A 20,152-nucleotide genomic window follows, 5' to 3' on the forward strand; every position below is an offset into this window, starting at 1 on the left:
GTGTCTACAAAAGACGTTTTCGCTTTAATTGAATCACTTCCTTTGAAGTCATCTCCACTCGACGTGCTCCCAGGTTCCTTGTTCAAGCAATGTGCTCCGGAACTCGCCATCATGATCAGGAACATCGCAAATGCCTCCTTCTCTTCGGGGTGTTTTCCGTCCAACCTCAAATCTGGCCTGGTTTCTCCCTTGTTAAAGAAACCAAATCTAGATCCGGATGACCCATCTAGTTATCGTCCCATCACTAACCTCTCGAACCTCTCTAAACTCCTTGAACGACTAGCCCTCGCCCAGCTACAACCACACGTCACCTCCTCCGCAAACTACTGCAACTTCCAGTCAGCTTACCGTCAAAACTATTCCACAGAAACAGCACTCACTAGGGTGCTCGATGACATTTTAACGATCGTTGATTCCGGCTCAACTGTTGCACTTGTAAGTCTGGACATTTCGTCAGCCTTCGACACCATCAACCATTCGCTCCTTACTTCCCTCCTGAAATCCGACTTCGGTATATGCGGCTCAGCACTCAAGTGGATAGCTTCGTACCTTTCTGACCGGCAATCCTCAGTCAGGGTGGGCATGTCCACATCGCCTGAAACAAGAGCATTATGCGGGGTTCCCCAGGGCTCTGTTCTAGGTCCCCTGCTCTTCACAGCCTACACTTCCCCGATCGGCCGACTCATTGCAAGCTTCGGTGTTAAGCACCACTCATATGCGGATGACACGATTCTATTCACCCCCATCGATTCTAGCAATGCATCTGGATTCGAGAGGCTCTCGGAATGTACCACCGCCGTGCAACAATGGTTCACTGCACACAACCTAGCCCTTAATCCGAAAAAGTCAGTGGCCATCATGTTAGGTACCAAGCAACGTCTCAATTCAGCAGCACTCCCCACACACATACACATCTTCGGTCACAGCATCAAGTTCACCGACCACTTCAGCTACCTCGGTGTCATCCTAGATTCAACTTTATCCTTCGACCGTCAAACCAACCATATCATCAGCTCATGTAACTTTCACCTGAAGGCTCTTAGACACATACGTCCTCTCATCTCTACTGAAATTGCCAACACTTTGGCATGTTGCATAGTTGGGTCTCGCCTTGACTATTGTAACTCCGTCCTTGTCCGGACCTCCACTGGCAACCTAAAGAAGCTTCAAAGACTACAAAACAACCTAGCACGCGTCGTCATTGCCCACACTCATCCCCGCCTCGACTCACTAGCTCGTCTCCGCGCTCTCAACTGGCTCCCCATTGCCAGTAGGGTCACATACAAGACCGCCTGCCTCTGCCACAATGCCTTCATATCCGCCTGCCCGCCGCACCTTTCTTCATTATTGACAACTTGCAGCTCAGCACACGGCAGATGCCTGCGCAGCGCGACTCACGACCTCCTCTCAATACCAAGATCCAGGATGGTCATGTCTACGCGCCGCTTCTCGGTGGCAGCCCCAACAGTCTGGAACGATATCCCTCTGCACATTCGCAGCATCACCTCAATCGCCTCCTTCAAGAGACACTTAAAAACTCACCTCTACAATCATGCTTTTGAGCGACTCTGAGCTTGGCTCCGCGCCTCTGAGTTGCGGCCACTACGTCTGCAAATTTGCGCGCGTTACAAATTGTACTATTATTATTAATGTAGTAACTTGACGGGAGACGACCTTACGGGTAGCACACTCTTTATTAACACCAGCTTATATTACACGGGTGGCTAACTGCAGCCTAACCCACGGGGTTCCCCTGGCTACACCCACACGGGCTCTTACGCCCCGTAGCTTCTCGGAACCCACCCGGCTGGGGTGTCCGTCTCGACTCTGGGTCCCACAGCCTCGTCCCACATGGACGTCAGACCACGGGTCCCACAGTCTCGCCTCCGAGCCGCACAGGGTCCCGGCCCTTACAAGGACAGCGGGACTAGGGGTCTCAGGGCCCTACCTCTTCAACTCCGTCTTCGATCTTCAACTGGTTATCAACTCCCGAGTGCTCCCGCGCGTCCTCCTTTATAGTCCTCCATGCGGACATCGCTGAGAGCACCCATCCCAGTCGACCAATCACTGCGCGCTGCCCACGATCCTATTTCCCACATTGTGTCAGCGCGCACAACCACGCACCCCGCGCCGCCCCGTGATCCATCACTCTCGGCGCGTGTCAACTCCACCACTCTTGATGTAGCCACACCCGGCGCGCTCACACACACGCCGCCCCTTTGTCAGCGCGTACCGCCACTACATATACAAGGACTGTTTTCTTGGAATTTCTCTCACTTGATACAGCTGTCGTGCTGTGACGGTTCCACCTGAAGACAGTAGCTTGTGGTGCCTCCGAAACGTCGTGATTTTTATTTTATTTTACTTTTATTAATTTTAATTTTTTACCTACCTGGTGACTTTACCGAAAAACACATAAGAATAGGCTAAGAGCGCTCACTGCATTGTTCCAAAACACCTCCAAGAGTTGTCGAATGTTCACGCGAAAGAGAAGAAAGGCACGATCACAAAACGATCAAAACCATCTGATCTCGTGATGAAGCTGACGAGTACTAAACTGCGAGTTGCTATCAACGCTGATTAAAAACGGCACCGGCTTTTAACGGGATGTATTCATTCTAATAGAGCAGCGTCTCGTGGCAGGATGTCAACTCGTGTGTTCTCTCACTGCTCATCAAAATACTATTCAGAGCAGCTCCTCTGGGTGCACAATTAGCGCAGAAATATCGAGAAACCAGGGGGGGGGGGGGTGTATTCTTGGCTCTTTCGGTAAAGTCACGTAGAAGGGAAATACTAAAATAATAAAAGTATTACATAGATAAATAAAATAAAAATTCATGAATTTGTATTTAAATTATTCCTTTTTTGTAAAATTTAAATTCAATTAAAATAAAATCGAAACTCAAGGGGATTTGCTCAAAGCGTCTGCCGTTGCATAATTCTCACATTAGGCGGGACATGTTATTGTTTTCGCCCGGCATTAGCCATGAACATGTCAAACGCGAGTGACATTCAGGTGACTGCTGCACACGGATTCAAGGCGAGCTGCAGTAACAATCATCCTCCACCAAACGAAACATTCAAACAAACTCCAAGTCACAGTGATCGGGGCAGGATGCCTCTTGTTTGCGAGGGACGCGCGTGTGTGGGATTAGATCATCACGGGAGCACGTGGGATCTGACTCATCACAAGCAGCACGCCCTGCTGACTCATCATGACTAAATACAACAACAACAAGGCTACCCACTCGATAAAAGGGCTTGCCACAGACACTGCAGTGGTGGTGGGGAGTTCATTCCTCACCTTGTGCTGCCAGCCAGCCTGCCTACCTGTATACCAGCCTGCCTACCTGTATACCTGCCTGTCTACCTGCCTGCCTGTCTACCTGTCTACCTGCCAGCCTGTCTACCTGTATGCCTGCCTGTCTACCTGTCTACCTGCCTGTCTACCTGCCTGTCTACCTGCCTGTCTACCTGCCTGTCTACCTGCCTGCCTGTCTACCTGCCTACCTGCCTGTCTGACTACCTGTCTACCTGCCTGTCTGTGTACCTGCCTACCTACCGACCTACCTGCCTGCCTGCCCACCTGTCTACCTGCCAGCCCGCCAGCCCGCCCGCCTGCCAGCCTGTCTACCTGCCCACCTGCCTGTCTACCTGCCTGCCCGCCTGCCAGGCTGCGTGCCTGTCTGTCTACCTGCCAGGTGAGATGGTGCCGACGACGGGGAAACTCGTTTGCGATCGCCGTCTATTTGATTAGGAATGGGGCCACATTGCGGATGCGGTTTCTTTTCGTCTTCACGCGAAAGGATTTCGTTCCTTAGCCGCTTCGCCCCGAAGGTACGTGTGTGTGTATGTGTGTGTGTGTATAACACTGTGTGTGTGTGTATAACACTGTGTGTGTGTGTATAACACTGTGTGTGTGTGTATAACACTGTGTGTGTGTATAACACATTACCAGTGTTGTGTGTGTGTGTGTGCAAGTGTTAGGTTCGATTCCCGCTCATGGCCAACACCGGTGACGATTATCTGAACCGGTCATGGGCCTCCCCTAGGTCTACTCGGCCTCATGAGTGCCTGGTACGCCACTGGGTGTGTGTGTGTGTATAACACTGTGTGTGTGTATGTGTATAACACTGTGTGTGTATGTGTATAACACTGTGTGTGTGTATGTGTATAACACTGTGTGTGTATGTGTATAACACTGTGTGTGTATGTGTATAACACTGTGTGTGTGTGTGTATATATATATATAACACATTACCAGTGTAATGTGCTATTCAGTGGCCTAAAATAAAATGTTTCGCTCCGGATGATCGCTGCAAAGTATAACCTGTGTTTTGATTTAGTGTGCTGATCTTAAAGGTGCATTGAAAAATGTTGATACTCCGATTGATGCTGCTGCTGTTGTGGAGTGACTCATGCAGCAGCCAGCTGTGGCTGCAGGGTTCTGGTGGTACATGTTTATGTCGTTTACTAGCTGTACTACCCGGCTTCGCCCGGGACTTGTATCCACCACGGCCGGCCGCCTTTGTCTCCCCAGTGGCGATGTTAATACGGCACACCAGTTACTCGTTTTGCGGCTGAGTCCCTCCCTCACCACTCTCCCTCCCTCACCACTCTCCCTCCCTCACCACTCTCCCTCCCTCACCACTCTCCCTCCCTCACCACTGACGCACGGCCGCCTTTGTCTCCCCAGTGGCGATGTTAATACGCCACACCAGTTACTCGTTTGAGGCTGAGTCGACCTAGGGGAGGTTCAAATAATCGTCACCGGTGGTGGCCGTGAGCGGGAATGGAACTCGGTTCGCCGGGTTGGTAGCCCAGCGTAGCGTTAACCACTACACCCACCGCTCCTCACACACCACACACGCACAGACACACACACACAGACACACACACAGACACACGCAGACACACACAGACAGACACACACACACACAGACACACAGAGAGCACGCTAACCACTACACTACCGCTCCCCACACACCACACACGCACACACACAGACACACACACAGACACACACACACATACACACACATACATACACATACATACACACAAACACATACACACACATACACACACATACATACACAGAGACATACACATACACACAAACACACACATACATACACACAAACACATACACAATACACACACACATACATGCAGACACACAGACAGACACATAACACACATACATACACACACATACATACACAGAAACACATACACACATATACATACAAACACACATACATACACACAAACACATAAAAAAAACCGACATACATACACACACACATACAAACACACAAACACATACACACACATACATACACACATACATAGAGACACACAGACATACACATAAACACATACACACATACACATGACCCGGCTTCGCCCGGGACTTGGATCCACCACGCCCGGCCGCCTTTGTCTCCCCAGTGCCGATGTGAAAACGCCACACCAGTTACTCGTTTTGAGGCTGAGTCCCTCCCTCGCCACTCTCCCTCCCTCGCCACTCTCCCTCCCTCACGACTCTGTAGAGGACGTGAAACTTTTATGAATTTACCTTAGATTCGCGTGGTGGGTGTCGAGGCCTAGCACCGTGCAGAGCCTCCCGCCTCGCCTGATTTTCCCACCCGGCTGACGCTGGGTACGGGTGCCGGTCCCCCCCCCCCTAGCGCTCGAACAATACTGAGTAATGGCTATTATTTAATTAATTACGGAGCCTATGAAAGTGGCGAAGGCGTGGCTAGCCATTGGCAGGGGCAACCGCCGTCCAATGAAACTGCAGCCCTTGGCGAAGGCGTCGCTAGCCGTTGCCAGGTCCAATGAAAGCGGCGAAGGCGTCGCTAGCCGTTGGCAGGGGCAACCGGCGTCCAATGAAAGTGCGTATGGTCCGGAGACACACAGACACACAGACAGACAGATAGACAGACAGATTCACGATTTTATATATATAGATTGTGAAAATTCCGTCACAGTTCCTATGATCACTGTTTCATTGCTTTTATTTTGGTGATTTCGAAAAGTTTACTGGTTTGACCACGTTTGTTGTAGTACGGAGTAAGACTGATGGCCTTAATCTAAGTTGTCTTGTGGTTGTTGTTGTTGTTTGACTTGCATCCCACTGGGATGTTTGCACAGCGTTGGTGTAACGGTGTTTTTCTCTGCAACATTTTGCTGTCGTTTCTTGGATTTTCTGTTTGCACTTAGTCACATAGTCACTTTAAGATGTTTTCTTGTTCATGTTTTTGTCGTTTGTTTGTTGCGGTTGCACCCAATTCAAGAGCCGAATGGCTCACAGCGCTACACCTAGTACTTGAACTTGAACTTGATATGTTAACTCCTTGCCTGGTACGCAAGCGGTCGTGGGTTCGATCCCACGTACCACACGGGGTCATTAACATCTCCCAGCCACCGTTATGATGATGACGATGACGATGAGCGAGACATGAAAACTAAAAAGATACGGCAGCAGGCATCGTCAGGGTCGGGATCGAACCCACGACCTCTTGCGTACCAGGCGAGGATGTTAACATCTCCCAGCCACCGTTATGATGATGATGACGATGATGATGAGTGAGACATGAAAACTAAAAAGATACGGCAGCAGGCATCGTCAGGGTCGGGATCGAACCCACGACCTCTTGCGTACCAGGCGAGGGCGTTAACATCGTCACGGCCCGCGTCTCTTCTGCGCAGCGCAACTGACCACGAGGATTGCGATGGGCTCCCTGCACTGCATGGACTGCTGCCCTCTGCTGGGTCTCTGCGTCTTGACACAGCTGTGGGCAGTGGGCAGCTCCTTTTGGTGGTAAACGCGAGACGGCAACGCTGCTGTCTTCCGCCTCACTGCTGCGACGATCGCACAAGTTTCGACGTTAAGCAACCTTCTTATCTCGCCAATATGTTGCACACCCCATACGGTTGTTGTACGGGAATGTTTGTTTTATCTCGTGCGTGTGTGTGTGTATATACACTAGGTACACAATGTCTAGCGGGCACCACGGTGGCTAGGAGATGTTAACTACCTCGGCTGTTATGCAGGAGGTCGTGGGTTCAATTGCGACCTTATAACACGCCGTATAGTTAGAGTTGCTATGTTTTCCCCGTGGTCGTATAAGCTTTTTTTTATTCTGTGGTCCTCCGGCCGGGTACGGGTACCCGTTTGCGACCCTGGTGCGGCTGAGTACGGGTACGGGTAGGCCGTGAGTCACTGGTGAGTCACCGTTTGTCACTCATTTCCCAACGTCTTGTCTCTTCTCACAATTCAAGTTCCTGGAATCAACCCACCCGCGCCTGCAACATGGCTTCATCCCAGAGGTCGCAATCGGGTATCCGTACCTGTACCCTACCCGGCCGGGTACGGGTAGCCGGGTATCGGGTAGGGTACGGGTATCGGGTACCCGGTTGCGACCTCTGGTGTGTGTATACATGGCGTAATAATATTCACATTTAAAACCTGTAGAAATTCCACAGATAGCTCTTTGACATTGTATATTGTAGCTCTCTCTCTCTCAGGAGTGGTCTGTCTGTCGCACATTGTAGCTCAAGGGAGTGGCCGATATAAATGACCACGTGATGATGATGATAGCGGCAGCCGGATTACCCCCAAACGCGTAGAGACGTTGATTCTAAATGCGAAGGAGGAGGAGGAAAAACCAGAGGGACCTGGAGAAAAATCCACGCGACCACGGGGAGAGACACACAAACTCAACACGTACATGCAGCAGCAGGCATTTTTAAAAATCCTTTATATTAAGTTCGCGTGCTTGCTTGCTTGCGTGCTTGCTTGCTTACGACCGTGCAAATCTTTCGCTCGTTTTTGAACCCACTTCCCATGATCCAATCGAGCTGACATTTTCCACACAGACTCGTTGTGTGTGACAAATAATTTTCCTGAAAAAAATTTTCCAAAATTTTACACTGTTTAGGGAAAACAAATTAAATATTTAATTACCAATTGCTTAATGGTGGCAGACAATCATCTGACCCATAGGTGGCAGCCATCTCAAGCCAGAGGACGAGAAGACTCTAGCCGCCACGCATATAAAGGATTTATAGTGAAAAACTTTGTTTTTACGGGTTTACTTGTAAGGGGTTGGGATCGAACCCACGACTGCCTGCGTACCAGGCGAGGTAGTTAACATCTCCTAGCCACCGTGATGATGATGAGAGAGAGACACGCAGACTCCAAATATACAGCAGCAGGCGTCAGGGTCGGGATCGAACCCACGACCTCCTGCACACCAGGCGAGGTAGTTAACATCTCCTGGCCACCGTGATGACGAGAGCGAGAGAGACACGCAGACTCCAAATATACAGCAGCAGGCGTCAGGTTCGGGATCGAACCCACGACCTCCTGTACACCAGGCGAGGTAGTTAACATCTCCTAGCCACCGTGATGATGATGAGAGAGAGACACAGACTCCAAATATACAGCAGCAGGCATCAGGGTTGGGATCTAACGCATCACCTCCTGTATACCAGGCGAGGTAGTTAACATCTCCTAGCCACCGTGATGATGATGAGAGAGAGACACGCAAACTCCAAATATACAGCAGCAGGCGTCAGGTTCGGGATCAAACCCACGACCTCCTGTACACCAGGCGAGGTAGTTAACATCTCCTAGCCACCATGATGGTGATGAGAGAGAGACACCCAAACTCCAAATATACAGCAGCAGGAGTCAGGTTCGGGATCAAACCCACGACCTCCTGCACACCAGGCGAGGTAGTTAACATCTCCTAGCCACCGTGATGATGACGATGAGAGAGGGAGACTCGCAAACTCCAAATATACAGCAGCAGCAGGCATCAGGCTCGGAATTGAACCCACGACCTCCTGTACACCAGGCGAGGTAATTAACATCTCCTAGCCACCGTGATGATGACGATGAGAGAGAGAGACACGCAAACTCCCAATATACAGCAGCAGGCGTCAGGGTCGTGATCGAACCCACGACCTCCTGCATTCAAGGCGAGGCAGATCGCAGTGACCTCTCACCTGGCTAACGAAAGGGCACCGTCCAATGTGTGCTGGGTGAGTGTCTCTGGGTGTGAACTCACCCCGAAGGAGTAAGATGAACAGTGAGATGAGGACCGGCTTCATGGCCGGCTCTGTCTGCTGATGATCGCAAAAGAAAACGAGCCATTAGTCCATCTCACGGCCGCACTCCAACGGTTCACACTCCCTCACTTTCACATCACTCCGCTTCAACATCTTTCCATTCGTGACATCGGCGATGAGTTTCATCTTTTTGCATTCGGTTTTCCCATCTGCTATAATATAAACGCACGCTTAATTTCTACACGCCAGAGGTCGATACCCGGCTACCCGTACCCGGCCGGGATTTCATTTATACCTGATGATGATTCCTTGTGTTGCAATCGAAACGTCGTATGCTTGTATTTAATGTATTATTTTATCTTTACACGTGACTTTACCGAAAGAACCACCAAAGAGTAATTCCTGCAGTCACGAAAGCTCCAAATTAAGTTTGAATGTTTGCGTGTCGTTAAACCGACCATCAGCCGACACAGCCAGTTGGCAAGGTTTATCACGCGAACACACCGTGCCAATCTGTCACTGGAGCAGCACTAACCGGTTGTGTGTTGGAGTGTCTGTGTGTGTGTGTGTACACACTGTGTGTGTACACACGTACACACACACAGTGTGTGTGTGTACACTGTGTGTGTGTGTGTACACTGTGTGTGTGTCTGTGTGTGTACACTGTGTGTGTGTACACACTGTGTGTCTGTGTGTGTGTCTGTGTGTGTGTGTACACTGTGTGTCTGTGTGTACACTGTGTGTCTGTGTGTGTGTGTATACTGTGTGTGTACACTGTGTGTGTGTACACTGTGTGTGTGTATACACTGTGTGTCTGTGTGTGTCTGTGTGTGTGTGTACACTGTGTGTACACTGTGTGTCTGTGTGTGTGTGTACACTGTGTGTGTGTACACTGTGTGTGTGTCTGTGTGTGTGTGTACACTGTGTGTGTGTATACACTGTGTGTCTGTGTGTACACTGTGTGTCTGTGTGTGTGTGTATACTGTGTGTGTACACTGTGTGTGTGTACACTGTGTGTGTGTATACACTGTGTGTCTGTGTGTGTCTGTGTGTGTGTGTACACTGTGTGTACACTGTGTGTCTGTGTGTGTGTGTACACTGTGTGTGTGTACACTGTGTGTGTGTCTGTGTGTGTGTGTACACTGTGTGTTGAGTGTGTACACGTGTGTGTTGAGTGTGTGTACACTGTGTGAGTGTGTACACTGTGTCTGTGTGTACACTGTGTGTCTCTGTGTGTACACTGTGTGTGTCTGTGTGTGTGTACAATGTGTGTGTGTACACTGTGTGTGTACACTGTGTGTGTGTACACTGTGTGTGTCTGTGTGTGTGTATACACTGTGTGTCTGTGTGTGTCTGTGTGTGTGTGTACACTGTGTGTGTGTGTACACTGTGTGTCTGTGTGTACACTGTGTGTCCGTGTGTGTACACTGTGTGTGTGTCTGTGTGTGTACACTGTGTGTGTGTATACACTGTGTGTCTGTGTGTGTGTCTGTGTGTGTGTATACACTGTGTGTGTGTGTGTACACTGTGTGTGTACACTGTGTGTGTGTGTACACTGTGTGTGTCTGTGTGTGTACACTGTGTGTGTGTACACTGTGTGTGTGTATACACTGTGTGTCTGTGTGTGTGTCTGTGTGTGTGTATACACTGTGTGTGTGTGTGTACACTGTGTGTGTACACTGTGTGTGTGTATACTGTGTGTGTACACTGTGTGTGTACACTGTGTGTGTACAATATGTGTGTACACTGTGTGTGTGTGTACACTGTGTGTGTGTGTACACTGTGTGTGTGTGTACACTGTGTGTGTCTGTGTCTGTGTGTGTGTACACTGTGTGTGTGTATACACTGTGTGTCTGTGTGTGTCTGTGTGTGTGTGTACACTGTGTGTCTGTGTGTACACTGTGTGTCTGTGTGTGTGTATACTGTGTGTGTACACTGTGTGTGTCTGTGTGTGTGTACACTGTGTGTGTATACACTGTGTGTCTGTGTGTGTCTGTGTGTGTGTGTACACTGTGTGTGTGTACACTGTGTGTCTGTGTGTACACTGTGTGTCTGTGTGTGTACACTGTGTGTGTGTACACTGTGTGTGTGTATACACTGTGTGTCTGTGTGTGTGTCTGTGTGTGTGTATACACTGTGTGTGTGTGTGTACACTGTGTGTGTACACTGTGTGTGTGTGTATACTGTGTGTGTACACTGTGTGTGTCTGTGTGTGTGTACACTGTGTGTGTATACACTGTGTGTCTGTGTGTGTCTGTGTGTGTGTGTACACTGTGTGTGTGTACACTGTGTGTCTGTGTGTACACTGTGTGTCTGTGTGTGTACACTGTGTGTGTGTACACTGTGTGTGTGTATACACTGTGTGTCTGTGTGTGTGTCTGTGTGTGTGTATACACTGTGTGTGTGTGTGTACACTGTGTGTGTATACTGTGTGTGTACACTGTGTGTGTACACTGTGTGTGTACAATATGTGTGTACACTGTGTGTGTGTACACTGTGTGTGTGTGTACACTGTGTGTGTGTGTGTACACTGTGTGTGTGTGTGTTCACCACGCCCGGCGGACCCGTTATTCGATCCCGACTCCTGCCGGGGGAGGCGCTCCGGGCGCGGCGGGTCCGCTAGGAAAACTCGGGATGGCCCGAGGCTGACTAGGCCGCAGTCTTCCCTCCCCTCTGTTCTAGATGGTGACGATGTTGCTGATGCTGTTGTTGTTGATGCTGTTGTTGTTGTTGTTGCTGATGATGTTGTTGTTGATGTTGTTGTTGATGCTGTTGTTGATGCTGCTGATGATGTTGTTGATGTTGCTGATGATGTTGTTGTTGATGCTGCTGATGTTGTTGTTGATGCTGATGATGTTGCTGATGTTGTTGTTGTTGATGCTGATGATGTTGTTGATGTTGTTGATGCTGATGATGTTGTTGATGCTGATGTTGATGATGTTGTTGTTGATGCTGATGATGTTGTTGTTGATGCTGATGATGTTGTTGTTGATGCTGATGATGTTGTTGTTTATGTTGCTGATGATGTTGATGATATTGCTGCTGATGCTAGGGGTGGTGATGATGTTGATGTTGTTGTATATGATGGTGTAAATGATGTTTATTGATAATGTTGATGATCGCCACATAAACATAATTTATTAATTTATTCAGTTAGGGTAGCCTCTCATTGTGGGAGGGGAGGGTCTTGTACCCCAGAAGTGACGTCATGTCATCTGCTGCCGCGTGACGTCACGAGGTAGCAGGCAGCTAGAGGTCCGCGCGTGAACTGAAATCCGAGGTGAGAAATTTTCATTGCGGTTGTGGTGGTTGTTGTGGTTGTTGTGGTTGTTGTTGTTTACCAAGGTAGAGCCTCGCTCTCTCTCTCGTAGGGATGTCAATAGAGCAGCAGCAGCAGCTTGTGAATCGATGTCCAAGTTGGAACTTTACAACGCGGGGCCTAGACACGCGGGGCCTTGCCTCCTGCCCTCGCCTGGTCGCGTTTGCTTTAATTCCCTCCCTTAAGTTTAATTTGTCTTCACCCGGCTCGCTACTTTGTCACTTTGGTTTATTGTAGATATTAACGCAGTTTTTTTTCGTTTTTTTACCAGCCCAAGCCCGCCTGAGCTGCTGTACCGCTCTTGTTTACAGAAGCCACCTGCCCACAACAACAACAAGGTGGGTGGGTGGGGTTTTGTCAACGCGTGTGTCAATGTTTTGACTTAAAACTTTAGTAACTGCAGAAATTCGTATTCTTGGTTCTTTCTGTAAAGTCACGGAGATAGAAAATGAAATAACAGATAAAAATGTTAAATTAAATAAACAAATGCAAATAAAGCAAAAAAACCCACGACGTTTTGACCGCAACACAAGTGGTCTTTGTTTATTTCCATTATCTGTTATTTGTATTTGCTATCTACGTGACTTTAGAACCAAGACTACGTGTGTCAATGTCTGTCAAACACGCTGAGCGCGTGCTCATGTTGACTCTAAATGTGGAGGGGACAACCCCTGCTGCTGTTTACCATGGCAGTGTGTGTGCCAGAGTCAAGTCTGTTCACTCTGTTGAACACGCACGTTATATCAAAACAATATTACATCTTCTGGGTTCTTTCGGTAAAGTCACGTAGAAGGGAAATAATAAAATAATAAAACATAATAAAATAATTCTCACGACGTTTCGGCCACAACGCAAGCAGCCGTCCTCAGGTGAAAACCAGGTCTGACAGACCTGGTTTTCTGATAGACCTGTTTTCACCTGAGGACGGCTGCTTGCGTTGTGGCCGAAACGTCGTGAGAATTATTTTATTATGTTTTATTTTATATTATTTTATTATTTCCCTTCTACGTGACTTTACCGACAGAACCAAGAAAATCTATTAACTCTATTGAACACGGAGGTTATATCACAACAATAGTTTGTTTTTGGTTTCCTCTGGAACTCTTTATAAGAATGGAAAAAGTCAAGAAGTTGACACAGCACACACGTGCAGCAGCTGAAGTCAGATCTGCTCATCTCAGCAATCAGGACATCGTGAGCCTGGCTGGCTTCACACCTCTAAGTTGCGATTTAACATTAATTTATGCATTTCTGCATAACACAAATAGTATTATTTTCAACACCCTTTGCTATGTCAGCTGAATTTAGCTTTCATAAATATTCCTTTTGTAGCTTGACAGCCGAAATTGTGTTCTCGGAGTTTTGGGTTAACATTCATTTTGAAGATACAAGAGCTTCCAGGCATGTTTGTGACCATTCGCCCTCTCATTGTGTGCCATAACAGCCCGTGTGATGAATTTGGTAAACTTTTTCACTATATCATGAATATCTATGAATAAGTATAGACGTGTAAGTCACGTGTGACTGTGTATATATGCATTCCGCTGTGCCTCGATACTGACGTGTAGATGGTGTGGATATTCTTTTTTTCTGTCTGCAGCTGTTGCTTCCTCTGCAGAATTGGTCTGATGGAGCAAAGGCACTCGGCACAGCTCGGTGCAAAAAGGCATCGATGCGACCGGTGTGCATACAGCACGGATCATACTGCAAACTTGACACGGCACCAGAGAACTCACACAGGAGAGAAACCCTTCAAGTGCAGCGTGTGTGGGAAGGCGTTTGCACAGTTATCTACTCTTGTAACACACCAGAGAACACACACGGGAGAAAAACCCTTCAAGTGCGGTGTGTGTGGGAAGGCGTTTGCACATTCATCTGCTCTTGTAGAACACCAGAGAACACACACGGGAGAAAACCCCTTCAAGTGCGGTGTGTGTGGGAAGGCGTTTGCACATTCATCTGCTCTTGTAGAACACCAGAGAACACACACGGGAGAGAAACCCTTCAAGTGCAGTGTGTGTGGGAAGGCGTTTGCACATTCATCTGCTCTTGTAGAACACCAGAGAACACACACGGGAGAGAAACCCTTCAAGTGCAGTGTGTGTGGGAAGGCGTTTTCAAAGTCATGTAATCTTGTAACACACCAGAGAACACACACGGGAGAGAGACCCTTCAAGTGCAGTGTGTGTGGGAAGGCGTTTGCACATTCATCTGATCTTGTAACACACCAGAGAACACACACGGGAGAGAAACCCTTCAAGTGCAGTGTGTGTGGGAAGGCGTTTGCACATTCATCTGATCTTGTAACACACCAGAGAACACACACGGGAGAGAAACCCTTCAAGTGCACTCCGTGCGGGAAGGCGTTTGCACAGTCAGCACATCTTCATGTACACCAGAGAAGACACAAGCATCAGAAGATCCACAAGGAGTGGAGTCTGAAATCAGCTTGTGAAAGTCAAAGTGCTGCAATGAGCCCATCCCTCATCAAACAAGAACCAGAAGAAAATTCCAGCTTGGACACTTTTAAAGGTAATGAGGTGAAATATGAAGAGGTGAAATATGAAGAGGTGAAGTTGGAATGTGAAGAGGTGATGGTGAAATGTGAAGATGAAGATTCAACTCCAAAATGGGACCTTCACATCGATGGAGGCAACGTGAAGCAGGAGGAGAATTCTGACTGTGAGGCAGAGCGAGGCAACTCCCAGCAGTTTGTGGAAGTGGAGGTGTGGGTGGACTTCCTCCGAGACAACACAAAGTCAAATGGAGACCCGGTAGATGTGTAAGCTTGAGACGATGTCGCTCCAATAGATGCACCCTTGTCACAGGCCTTTAATGACAAGAATGTGAAGTTGAACACTCAGTTCCTGGGTTCAACCTGCAGAGTAAGAGTGAGCGGCCAGTCTTTGTGTTCCCTGTGGGTTGGGTAGATCCCTGTGTTACGATCTAAACTTCCTGATCTATTATTTTTGCTACTGACATGACTTTACTGAAAGAACCAAAGAGTGTGTGAACAAGAGCCTGTCAGTAGGGGGCGATGATGTTTCATCTCAGTTGTGTAATTTGTCGGTAATGTTGAGAATTTGCTACATTTTGACTCGAGACGCAAGCATGCAATGGCCTACTCGTTTTGAATGACACAATAGTATGTTTTACATCCACTGTTAAGCAGACGGTGCATAATTATTTGAAATAGCTTAACCTGGTGCAGTATATTTCACTGCAGTAATTACATTTTGTTAAAATGGAAAATGTCTGTCAATAATTTAGAATGAACACTGATTTTGTGTACATGCAACATTTTATTTGTAAGGGTCAAACATTGAATAAGTGATGTTAGGACAAAGTTTGTGTTTTTGGAAGTAACCTGTACAGATCACTCAGGTGAGACCCGTTGTTCTTGTGATACAGGTCTAAGGGTAGTATCCACACATGCCCGTTTGCTTTTAAATAAATGTGTGCATCTTTTGATTGAAAGCTTTCGTGACTGCAGTGAACTATTTGTCTTTTGTCAACGTGACAGAATCCTGTGTTGGGATCTTGAGAGATGACGATAGCTGGGGAGGCTTTCATTCAGCCATAGATCAATCACGGCTGACAATGGTCATTCCATTTACGAGACTTTACCCGGTGTAAGAGGCCGGAGTATACCCAAATGCCGTAGTATACCCACAGGCCGTAGTATACCCACAGGTGTAGTATACCCGGGGTCTAAACGGCCTAGGCTAGATTATAGCCGGGAATATTATTGGCTAGGCCAAATGATGCCCCTCTAGACCAAATCATACCCCCGTGATAGTAATGGCGTTAGAGCGATATACACGTGAATTACTAAATTTTTCCAACATTTTATTTTAAACTGTAAACACATCGACTTTGACTGCTTCAACCAGAAAAAAACTTTAATAATAACCCCTGAACCCTAAAAATGCTTCAATTGATCAAATTTAGATTCTTACTTCCACGCGTACGCGTTTTAGATATCGATTGAAGTTCGTTGTCGCCTGTTCTCTGTCTGGATAATTGCCTGTGAACTTTCACATGGGCATAGTCTGGCCAGGAGCGGTATGGTCTGGCCCAGTCGAGTTTAAACCCCCGGGGGGTCTAGTTTAGCCTTGGAGACTTCATCCCCCCCCCCCCCCCCCCGGGTATACTCCAAATATACAGCAGCAGGCGTCGCCATGGTCTGGATCGAACCCACGACCTCCTGCGCACCAGGTGAGGTAGTCAACATCTCATAGCCACCGTGATGAGAGAAACACCGCAAACTCCAAGTATACAGCAGCAGGCATCATCAGGGTCGTGATGGAACTCACGACCTCCTGTACACCCGGCGAGGTAGTTAACATCTCCTAGCCACCGATGATGAGAGAGAGACACGCAAACCGTGGAGGTGTGGGCCCGTCCAGAGGGCGGTCAACGCAGCCCCGCAGTCATCGCCGGTGAGCCGCGCTCCAACCCCCATCCACCACCACCACTTCGCTTCCACACGTACACACACACGTACACACACACGTACACGTACACACACACGTACGTACACACACACACGCGTACACACACGTGCACACACACACGTGCAAACACACGTGCACACACACACGTGCAAACACACGTGCACACACACGTGCACACACACACGTGCAAACACACGTGCACACACACACACGTGTGTACACACACACACGTACACACACGTGCACACACACGCGCGTGTGTACACACACGTACACACACACACGTGTACACACACACGTACGTACACACACGTGTGTACACACACACGTGTGTACACACACACGTACGTACACACACGTGTGTACACACGTACACACACGTGTGTGTACACACACACACGTGCACACACACGTACACACACGCGCGTGCGCGGGGGATTAGGCTCTCTTGGTGGGGTTCAAGTCTGAAAAAATTGCCGTGCGGCATGTCCCAAGCCCCGCGGTGGGAATAGGCTATTCCGTTTTCCCGTCCGTCAACTTTAAATTAGTTTAATTAGCGATTTCATGCCATTCTTATTTTAATCATTTACTTTTTGTTCGAGCTCGACCGTACCAAGTGACGCCAATTGCGTGGACCCTGCCAAGTGATACGCGTTTAACATGCAGGACACACACACATAACGCTGCGGATTTTTCTTCACAGTCTCATGTCCTCTTCACCCCCCCCCCCAACGCAATGCGTCCAGTTTATACTACAGAGTCCCTAGATAATAATACTAGAGTGCTTAGATACCATTATTCTTGCACGGGTGGGGGGATGGGTGTGGGGGTAGTGGCCCAGCCCCCAGCCTGCCAGCGTGCTGCCTCCCCTGCCTCGGCAATGTAGGCCAGGACGAGGGCTCCTCACGGGACTAGGCCTCACCAAGCCTATGTTAAGTACAAATTGCCTTGCTTCTGACGCTAACAACTCAGGTTCATTGTTTACTATTATTAAGCTAATTGGTTGCAACATATTACAATAATTACGTTTGTGTGCACATAAGAACTCTGGTTCATTGTTTACTATTATTAAACTAATTGGTTGCCAGATATTACAATAATAATGTTTGTGTGCAGATAACAACTCAGGTTCATTGTTTACTATTATCAAACATATAAGTTGACAGATTTTACAATCATAATGTTTGCACAAAACATATCTTTAAATCCTTTATATTAAGTTCGCATGCTTGCGTGCTTGCTTGCTTACGACCGTGCAAATCTTTCGGTCGTTTTTTAACCCACTTCCCGTGATCCAATCGAGCTGACATTTTGCACACAGACTCGTTGTGCGTGACAATTAATTTTCGTGAATTTTTTCCAAAATGTTACTTTTTTTAGGAAAAAAAAATTATATGTAATTATCAATTGCTTAATGGTGGCAAGCAATCATCTGACCCATAGGTGGCAGCCATCTCAAGCCAGAGGACGAGAGGACTTTAGCCGCCACGCATATAAAGGATTTATAGTGAAAAACTTTGTTTTTACGGGTTAATTTTTTATTGGTTGGTTGCTAAATATTCCCTTTCTCAGCTGTGCTTTTATGACGCTGCGACCGGTGTTACTGCCAGTCTTTCATGTGGCCTGCTGCCTGCTGATTCATTAACGTCAGTGCACTGCCACTATTATCTACACTGCTAATTTTCCTTGTTACCATTATGAGTTTATGCCAGTCTATAATCTGTTGCCTGCTTCTTTACCTCACTCAGTGTACTGCCAGCCTTTCATGTCGACTGTATTCTGCTTTTTCAGCTGCTGCCCGTATTGCCAGGTTATTATGTCGACTGTAGCAATGCTTATGTCATTGAGTCGGCGTACTGCCAGTCTATCATCTAGACTGTAGCCTGCTTCTCAACTTACCTGTGCGTACTGCTGCTCTTTAATTTACAATTATTTCTGCTTATTTCTTCTATGCATTTCTATTGTTTTGATTGCTCACCTCACGCTATTTACTCATACGTAGTACTGCGATACTGATAGCTGTGCCATCATCAGGGATTACTGTGCACGGCGATGTGTGTGTGAGTCCATGTGTGTGTGTGTGTTTGAGTCCATATGTGTGTGCGTGTAGGGCCTTGCGTGTGTTTAAGTCCGTGTGTGTGTCTGTCTTTTTCGAATGGACAATGCCCGATGTGTGTGTGTGTACGTCAAAGTGTTTGTGTGTGTACGTGTCAGTCCATTTGTGTGCGTATCAGTCGCTGTGTGTGTGTTAGTCCATGTGTGTGTGTTAGTCCATGTGTGTGCTTTATTGACCTGGTTAAGGCCTATGATGCCCTCAGTAGGCCTGGGCTCTGGGTTGTTTTTCATGCTTTCCGAGTCCCTGACCCACTGCTCACGATCCTTAAGGACCTTCATGATGGTGAGCGGCCCCACATCATACTACGTGGCCGTGAGTCAGAGCCATTCCCTCTACACCTTGGGGTGCGACAGGGATGTCCTCTGGCTCCCACATTGTTTTACTTATATTTGGACCGCGCAGTTCGTGAAGCCTTCAATAGCTCTACCGAAAGAATTCCCATCTGGTACAGATACAATGGGAGGCTGATCGATGCCCGTGTGCGGTCAAGGGATGGCTCCCTATTGGTCTAGCATGTTACGTATGCCATTGATCTGCTAATTGATACTCACTCAGAGGAGAAGTTGGACGCGCTGCTGCTGAACCTGGAGCTTGCTACTAAGAGGTGGAGCCTTACCATCAGCCCCACCAAAACTAAGCACCTGCCTGGCTATTTTGTACCATCGGACAATCCACCCCACAACTCTCAATTGCTGATGGGGCAGTTGTGGAGAGAGTTGAGAGTTTCCCATACCTGGCCAGTGTGTTCAAGACCGGTTCCGGTTTCACAGCAGAGGTCTCATTGGCTGTGTTACACTGTGTGGAAGCTACCTGCTCTCTCGCTCCGCACGAAGCTTCAGGTCTTCTCGCCCACGGTCATTCCCTTCTCAATGCTTGCGAAACTTGGACCCCCCTAATGGAACATCTTCGCCGGTTAGAAACATTTAGTCTGGCCTGCCTACGATCCATCCTGGGTTTAACCAGGCTGGATTGTGTGATGAGCTCACAAATCTTTCACAGATCTGGACAAAGTCCCATGGGTGAGCTCCTACGGCAGGCAATGCTGCATTTGCTGGGCCATGTAGCCCACATGCCCAGCCACCGCATGCCTAAACAGCTTTTGTTTGGCCGGATCGAGGGGGCTAAACGGGCGTGGCACAGGCTAGAGAAGAGATGGAATGATGTGCTACATGAGGA

The 20,152-nt window shown here is 48.1% G+C and overlaps 1 protein-coding gene across 1 annotated transcript in view; it reads left to right on the forward strand.

Annotated features, from left to right (window-relative positions):
* Positions 1-15,847, forward strand: part of LOC133362169 (zinc finger protein 883-like) — a 28,614-nt gene extending 12,767 nt beyond the window's left edge. Inside the window, exon 3 of the mRNA XM_061581122.1 lies at positions 14,097-15,847. Coding sequence (XP_061437106.1) covers positions 14,097-15,189 — 1,093 coding nt within the window. The 3' untranslated portion in view covers positions 15,190-15,847. The remainder of the gene's footprint in view (positions 1-14,096) is intronic.
* Positions 15,848-20,152: the final 4,305 nt, after the last annotated feature.

The sequence above is a fragment of the Lethenteron reissneri genome, unplaced genomic scaffold (genome assembly GCF_015708825.2).
Source record: "Lethenteron reissneri isolate LAM-NWPU_2019-01 unplaced genomic scaffold, ASM1570882v1 scaffold_1394, whole genome shotgun sequence".
In the NCBI taxonomy this organism is placed as follows: Eukaryota; Metazoa; Chordata; class Hyperoartia; order Petromyzontiformes; family Petromyzontidae; genus Lethenteron; species Lethenteron reissneri.